We start from the raw sequence: 8,498 nt of genomic DNA on the forward strand, positions 1-8,498 counted from the left end.
CCTAACCCATTTTTGGCCCTGATACCTCAATTAACATCTATTCACCTGCTACCACTCCCCCTCACCACTCTGCTCTCTTCACTTCAGATACAAGCAGCATGGTTCCCGGGTCCTGATACCTCTGGGTGGGGAGGTAGAGCCTAGCTGCACCGTGCAAGAGGTGGCTGAGGTGGCAGAGCCACCCTGTGGTGCCAGGTGAGAATTTAAAGTCACAACTACATATGCATCAGGGCTTGAAATCGGACATCAGTTGCAAGGGTGTGTCCTGGGGTTGCAGTGCCCCCTGCCAGATCTTCCACCTATATATTAAAGTTGCACTAACCAATGTTTTTTAGGGTATCAAAGATGGGATATCCTGTCGGCCAAGGGTTAAAGGTGCTCTTTTTCAGTGAAACACTTCACTTAAACCCACTGTACACTACTGCCTAGCACCACAACCACAGATAGACAAAATCAGAGAGTTGAACAAGGACATGTATCCCAAAGAAAAAAAGTAGTAATAGTTAGGAACATTGCATTCAACATTGCACTGGTGACTCTCAATGAGTCTGTGCCCCATTACGGTTTGCATGTGATTCTTGTTTTTCCGATACCTATATATAAATCCATCCATCCATAACATTAGCTTATCTGGGGTCGGGTTGGGAGGGCAGCAGCTCAGCAGGGGGCCTGAACTTCCCTTTCCGAGACACATTTATGAGCTGGCCCCTGATCCAAGGACATTCCCAGGCCAGGGTGCAGATGAATAATCCCTCCACCAAGTCCTGGGTCTTCTCGGCCGTCCAGGGGGCATCCTTACCAGATGCCCTGACCACCTCCACTGGCTCCTTTCGAGTGTTAGCACTGGTCGAAATATATTAACTTAAAATGGTGAGAGCCCAAAAAACAGTCTGTGACAACGTCAGTGACCTTAAAGAAGGCTCAACTTATAACCAAAACTAATTTCAGCAGTCAATTGATGTTAAACAACAAAAATAATAAACCACTAGATGGCAGAAGGGTTCTTTACAACAAACATTGATCGCATCATGAGCTTAAAAGTAGGGATGCAACCAACTAGGGCTGTAAAATATGCGTATCAAACCCATCGCGACGCTCAGATCCATGAACCTGTGAGGAGTGGAAGGTAGAATCGCGACACACCTTCAACTTCCAGAGTTATCCTTCCCGTCCAGATCCAATGCTACCACATCTTTAATTACTATTAGTATTAGTAATTATGTTATGAATGGCCACTGTTTGACTCAGGTTCTGGTTTGATTCCCTACGGTTCAGTAAACTGCCGTTAGCATCCTTAGTACCGCAGTTAAGTGCTGACCGGGCTGGCTGCTAGCTGGCTGGGGGCTGACTGTGGAGTGTCCCTGGGCTGGGGCTGTGTCAGCTTGATTGAAGCCTTGCAGCTTAGGGCAAGTGAGGCAGAAAGACAGGGGTAGTAGCTAAGTAATTACATTATTAGATTAGTGGTCTATTATACAGTTAACCTTACTGATGAATTTGTGGGTTAGCCAGAGCTGTTAAACCTGGTCAAAACAATCATACTACAAAAAAAACTGAGCGTGTTGATGTCGTATGTTACCACATAATTATCTAACGAATAGATCAAGCTTAGCATCAGTACTTGTCAACCAGCACCTTTACAGTAGGCACCAACGCAGTTTTCCTTTTGTCCCCCCACTGGTTGGAAGCCTAATTGACTGTTACCATTATTCTTATGTCTCAGTCGAACGAGTTAATTTCAATTTCAATTTCCATTTATTATAGTATCAATTCATAACAAGAGTTATTCAAGACACTTAGAGTAGAGTAGGTCTAGACCACACTCCAGAATTTACAAGGACCCAACAGTTTAGTAGTTTCTCCCGAGCAAGCAACAGTGCGACAGTGGCGAGGAAAAACTTCCTTTTAGGCAGAAAACTGGACAGACCCAGGCTCTTGATAGGCGGTGTCTGACGGGCCGGTTGGGGTTAGTGGAAATAACAAAAATAGAAAAAATAGTAGTTTGTAGCAGTTCTTGTAGTAGTTCATGGCATAGCAGGGCACTGTGCGGCATTACAGGCACAGCAAGACGTAGCTGGGCACCGCAGAGTGTAGCAGATGAACATGGCACCGCAGAACGTGGAGCGGGACCATGGAGACAGCTGCTACCATGATTTGGAGCATCTCTGATCCGAGGGAACAGTGGGGGAAAAAAGAAGATTAGGACTTCGGGGAATGACTCCCCAGAGCTGGTTAGTAACAAGCATCTCTGGGACATGGATGCACATAAATGAAAAGATAGGAAATAGAGGAGAGAGGAGCTCAGGTATCAAAGGATGTCCCCAGTGTCTAAAACTATTACAGCAAAACCAAGAGGACGGGTAAGGAGAGGAGCCTGGTCGGGCTAGAACTCTCCCCAACGGATCGGGCTGTATGCCAAGTCTCCTTTGGTTTTTTATATGCTTGATTATTAGATAGATAAATCTGACAACTATGACGAGAAGCAGGTGGGCGGGTTAGGCGGACGATGCGACTCCTCACTCTCCTAACAATATTAAATTTATGCCCAACATAAGCATTATCAAAGAGGAAAGTCTTAAGCCTAATCTTAACCTAAAGAAACTTGCACTCAGGAGCGTAGTGCTCTGTAGGGTTGTAAGGTAACTATGAGCTCTTTAAGATAAGATGGTGCTGACCATGAAGAGCTTTGTGGTGAGAAGAAGGATTTTAAATTCTAGTCTAGATTTTATAGGAAGCCAATGCAGAGAAGCTAAAACAGGAGAGATGTGGTCTCTTTCCTGGTTCCTGTCAGAATACGTGCCGCAGCATTCTGGATCAGAAGAGTTTTTATGGACTTTTCGAGCAGCTGATAACAAAGAATTGCAGTATTTCAGCCTAGCAGTAAAAAATGCATGGACTAGTTTTTCTGCATCATTTTTAGACAGGATATTTCGATTTTGCAATATTACGTAGGTGAAAAAAAGGCAATCCTTGAAATTGCTTTTTGTGGGAATCAAAGGACATGTCCTGATCAAAGATGACTCCAAGATTCCCCACAGTGGTGCTGGGAGGCCAGGGTGATGCCATAGAGTAACTATCTCTTTGGATAATGCGTCACGGAGGTGCTTGGGTCCCAAGCAATAACTTCAGTTTATCTGAGTTTAACATTAGAAAATTACAGGTCATCCCGGTTTTAATATCCTGAAGGCACATTTGAAGTTTAGCTAACTGATTAGTTTCACCGGCTTGATGATAGATATAATTTAGTATCATCTGCATAACAATGAAGTTTATGGAGTGCTTCCTGATTACTGCCTAAAGGAAGCATTAAAAGTGAACAAGATTGGACCGAGCACGGATCCTTGTGGGATCCATGATAACTTTGGCGTGCACAGAGGATTTATCGGACATGAACAAACTGAGATCATTGATAAATAACACTTAAACAATCTTAAAGCAGTCCCTTTAAGCCAATTAAATGTTCCAACCTCTGTAATAAGATATGATGGTCAATGGTATCAAATGAAAGCACTAGAATCTAATAACACAAGTACAGAGATAAGTCCTTGTCTGATGCAATTAGGAGGTCATTAGTAATTTTCACAAGTGCTGTCTCTGTACTATGATTAACTCTAAATCCTGACTGAAAGTCCTCAAATAAACTGTTGTTATGCAGAAGTCCACAGCGTTTGGCGACTGCTTTCAAGAATTAGAGAGAAATGGAAGGTTGGATAAGGTCTATAGTTGGCTAAAACATTGGATCAAGGTTGGGCTTTTTTAGAGAGGTTTAATTACAGCGACTTAAAGTACTGTGGTACATAGCCTGTTAATAAAGATAGATTGGTTATATCTAGTAGAGAAGTGCTGACAATGGTAAAACTTCTTAAGTAGCCTAGTCGGGATGGGGTCTAAGAGGCAAGTTGATGGTTTAGTGAAGAAATAATGAATAAATTGATAAAAATCAAGTGAAGCAAAGCAGTTTAAAATATATCTTGTGTTTACAGCGTTTCTGAAGTTCCTGAATTTAGAGATAAGTCAGTGCCAGTTAAAGGCAGGTCTGGTAAATTTTGCTTCTAATAGTTATAATTTTATCATTGAAGAATCTCATAAAGTCGTACTACTAAGAGCTATCGGAATACTTGTCTCCGTAGAGCCGTGACCCCGTTAGCCTGGCTACAGTGCTGAAAAGAAACCTGGGGTTGTTCCTCTATTAATGACGAGAAGTCCATGTCTGGCATTACGGAGGGCCTGCTTATACATTTTAGACTATCTTGCCAGATTAAACGAGATTTTCATTTGGTGGAACGCCAAATCTTCTCAAGTTTCCGTGATATTTGCTTTAATTTGCGAGTTTCAGTGTTTATACCATGGAGCTACGTTTTGTTTATTATCTTCTTTTTTAGAGGGGCAACAGAGTCGAGTGTCGTTCGCAGCGAGCCTGCTGCACTATCAACAAAATATCGATTTGGGAGGGACTGAAATTAGCATAGGAGTCCTCCGTTACTTGTGACTTGGAATGAATTAAATCCTAATGGAATCAAATCCTTAAATTTAGTTACAGCACTATCAGATAGCATCTTGTATAAAAGGTTTTGCCTAATGCGTGTAGTTCAGCAGTATAAACTCAAAAGTTATCAAACAGTGGTCAGATAAAAAGGGATTCTGTGGGAACAACTATAAATGTTCAAATTCAACACCATATACCAGAACACGATTGGGGTGTGGTTAAAACGGTGAGTCGGTTTTTGAACACTTTGAGGAAGCCCATAGAATCTAAAGAGAGATAAACGCCAGTACTAAGGCTATCATTCTCATCGTCCACAGGAATATTAAAATCCCCTACATAAGAACTTTGTCGTTTTTTGCAGTAAGTTTGACAAAACTCTGCAAATTCGGATAAGAGTATGGACCAAGTGCTTGGTACACTATAACAAATAGAACTGGTTGCAGTGATTTCCAACTTGGGTGTGAAAGACTAAGAACAAGACTTTCAAATGAGTTATAATTCAGTTCAGGTTTAGAGCTGATTAGTAGATTAGAATCGAAGATGGCTGCAACTCCACCTCCTCGGCCTGTGCCTCGAGGAATGTGAGTATTAAAATGACTGGGGGGGTGTATTCATTTAGACTAACATATTCTCCATCACCCAGCCAGGTTTCAGTAAGACAGAATAGATCAATATTAGAATCTGATAATAATTAATTTACTAGTACACCTTTAGAAGAGAGAGATCTGATGTTTAAGAGTCCACATTTAATTCTCCTATTCTTTTGCACTATTGCAGAGAAGTGTGTTAGACTGGGACTCTACCTCCTGGTCCCAACTCTGGAATGTCAAGGATCAGGTCCCCTAATAAACTTGTCAAGATTTCTAGAAATGAGAGCTGCTCCATCCAAGTGGGATGAATGCCGTGATCCACAAAGCACATCATTATCTGGCCACAACCTCAATAGCCAGCAGCGAAATGACGACATGCGGCTATATGTCATCACTGGTTAGATTGGCAGGGGTCCAGAGAGGGGGGGGGGTTTAGCTACAGTAAACTAACGAAACTGATCTATCATGGTGCTGATCCGGACTTCTAACTCACTAAGCCTCGCCTCCACGTCGATAAATAAACTACAGTTGTTACACACACCATTACCGCTAAAGGATGCAGAGGAGTAACGAAACATCTCACACACCGAGCAAGAGAAAGTAGGAGAGGGGGAGGACATAGCTAACTGCTAAGCTAAAGTACGGTAGCGTTAGCTACTAAGCGTTAAAAACAGCTGTTATTTAACAAAAGTCGCTGAAAAATGAAAATATATGTGAGTGCTTAGGCAGAACTTCTATAAGAATAAGTGTTTAGCGGACAGTTAGCCGCTGTAATAGCAAATCTAACAAACTGAGCTGGTATTTAGTAAGCAGCAACAAGCTACTAACACGCTACCAACACACCAGCACAGGAAATGGAAATGAGTCAGGTACGCTTACCGTAACGTCTGGGCTAAACAAGCAGTGTCTGCAGACACAGGAAGTGTGCTTGTGGGACAGAACCAGGCTCTTGGTTGGCGGTTGTCTGATGGGTGCTGGTTGGGGGTGAACCACTGAAACGAGTTTGGAAACATTATTTTAAGGTACAAAAGAATCTTTGGTGTTGAAATCAATCAATATCAATAAATAAGGTCTCTGTTGTGTGTTGCAAAGTGGCATGTAAAAAATGAAAAAATTATTCCATGTAGCAAATAAAAAGTTGTATTACATTTACTAAGTATAACTCTCCTCCAACAACCCAAGTCCTGTGCGCATACTCGCACTTGTAATCATAAAATTACTCCGATACTAACACAACCAATACCACCTTATAGCAACATGACATTAAATTCTCTGTTGAACAGTGGCCAAAAGCAAGGGATCATATATCTGGGCATCTTATTCACTCCCCTATTAAAATATCTAGTTAAAGGTAACTTGGATCCATTGCTGTATTGAACAAAATCTGTTGTGATGTTAATAGATGGGCGACTCTCAATCTCTCAATAGCAGGGAAGGTCAATGTTATGAAATTGGTTTGCGTTCCCAATCGGAATTATTACATCCAATATCTTCCTCTAGCGGTTCCTCTGTCATATTTCAATTACTGTGTCTGGATACGAAAGACACATATATTGAATGGTAAAAAACCTGACTACATTTTAATAAAGGGAGGATAGAAGAGGTTTTGGGTTTACCAAAGATATTGTATTATTTCTATGCTTTTAATTTAAGGCATCTAGCCCACTGGTCAGTTAAAGAACTGCACCCTTGTATTGTATTTCTTGCCCCATTATTGCACTTACAAAGCCTGTCTGTCAAACTGTATGGTGTGGCAAAAACACATCCGGTAATCTCTCACTTAAAAGTTGTTTGGACCAAAGTGGCCTGACCGTTTGAACTGGATCCATATCTACATACCTCTTCAAGTATTTGGTGAAACCCAAACTTATGTATTAATAGAGCTCCCATTTTTGGTGGAATTAGTTGGAAAAGGGAATTGTCAGACTGGGGGATCTGCACCCCTTCTGTAGGACAGAAGGGGTGCCTTCAGTTCAAGAGTGCGCCTGTGTCATACAAACGGTTTGCCAGATTGGATGTCTTTACAGAAAATTTTGAAAAGTACTTGAGCTTTCAGCAGGGCTCCTAAGAAGGTTTATACTGGGGAGAGATATGTAAAACGGGTTTATGGTGTTGTCATCATCCATCTTCGTCCGCTTATCCGGTATCGGATCGCAGGGGGAGCAGCTCCAGCAGGGGCCCCCACACTTCCCTTTCCCTTAACCACCTCTGACTGGGGGATCCCAAGGTGTTCTCAGACCAGGTTGGAGATATAATCCCTCCACCTAGTCCTGGGTCTTCCCCGAGGTTTCCTCCCAGCTGAACGTGCCTGGAACGCCTCCCTAGGGAGGCGCCTAGGAGGCATCCTTGCCAGATGCCTGAATGTTGTCATTATACATATGTTTATTTGGTTTACAGTTGTCTATTTTATTATTTGTTATGGGCTTGTATATTGTGGTTATTGTGTTATTTTTTATTGTTTTTTGTCTGGGTGTGTGGTAATGACGAGTGTGTGTGTGTGTGGGGGGGATATGTCTATGTTGGGAATTATAAGTTTTGTATGTTTAAAAAATTGTTACAAATTGCCGCCAATCTCAGTATTTTTCATGCCGTCCCTTAGAAATGGGAGAGTTCATCCAGGTAACCATTTAATGTACAGGTTTGCTTATAAAGATTTCTCTTTATTGTGCAATTTTATTTCAGACAGAAGATCCCCTGGCCAACCGTCCTATCCTCTACCAGATGGTGGCGCTGTATGACTACAATGCTCAGGGCCCAGAGGACCTGGAGTTCAGCGAAGGAGATACTATCGACATCCTGGGTGAAGGTGAGGCTCTGCAGGTCAACCTCATACTGGATTGCTTGTCAGTGGCATTATAAAAGCCTTTGTTTTTATCAGGCACTTTAATTTGAAATGTTCTTAAAGACCTTCATACTCTGTTCAGATGTGAGTCTCACTGCCTCTTTATGTTTCTCTTTCACACTTTCTTATAGTTAATGAGGAGTGGCTAGAGGGACACTGTGCAGGAAACATAGGCATCTTCCCCAGCTGCTTTGCCTACAGCGAGAATGTCAACATCTCCCAGAGCCCCGAGATATAAAAGCAGATGTGTTACTGTGCAGTCATCTCTAATAAAATAATTTTGGTGGCACTTCACAGCCGTAGAATAACCAAACAACACTCTCATAGGGGTATACAGTTGACTTAGCATAGACTTTTTCATGCTTTAATAATGTTTCTTTTTCATATGATATCACTATATTATTTATATAATGTAATACATGTATAACAATATTGTATCACTGTAATATTCCTGTTATAGCCTATAATATTTATATAAACCTACTTTATCTTAATGACATTTTTATCCAATATGGGATCTGCATTTAGCTCCTGTAATATGGGGTTACAATTATCCAAGTTTGTGTTGCGTTGAAGCGGAATA

General features: G+C 41.6%; 1 protein-coding gene across 2 annotated transcripts in view; it reads left to right on the top strand.

The window, feature by feature from the left end:
* The window catches only part of noxa1 (NADPH oxidase activator 1), an 88,359-nt gene extending 80,136 nt beyond the window's left edge, over positions 1-8,223 (top strand). For both annotated transcript variants that reach the window (XM_032511954.1, XM_032511955.1), the window contains 2 exons: positions 7,756-7,879; positions 8,047-8,223. In XM_032511954.1, coding sequence (XP_032367845.1) covers positions 7,756-7,879; positions 8,047-8,153 — 231 coding nt within the window. In that variant the 3' untranslated portion in view covers positions 8,154-8,223. The remainder of the gene's footprint in view (positions 1-7,755; positions 7,880-8,046) is intronic.
* Positions 8,224-8,498: the final 275 nt, after the last annotated feature.

The sequence above is a fragment of the Etheostoma spectabile genome, unplaced genomic scaffold, assembly GCF_008692095.1.
Source record: "Etheostoma spectabile isolate EspeVRDwgs_2016 unplaced genomic scaffold, UIUC_Espe_1.0 scaffold559, whole genome shotgun sequence".
Classification (NCBI taxonomy): domain Eukaryota; kingdom Metazoa; phylum Chordata; class Actinopteri; order Perciformes; family Percidae; genus Etheostoma; species Etheostoma spectabile.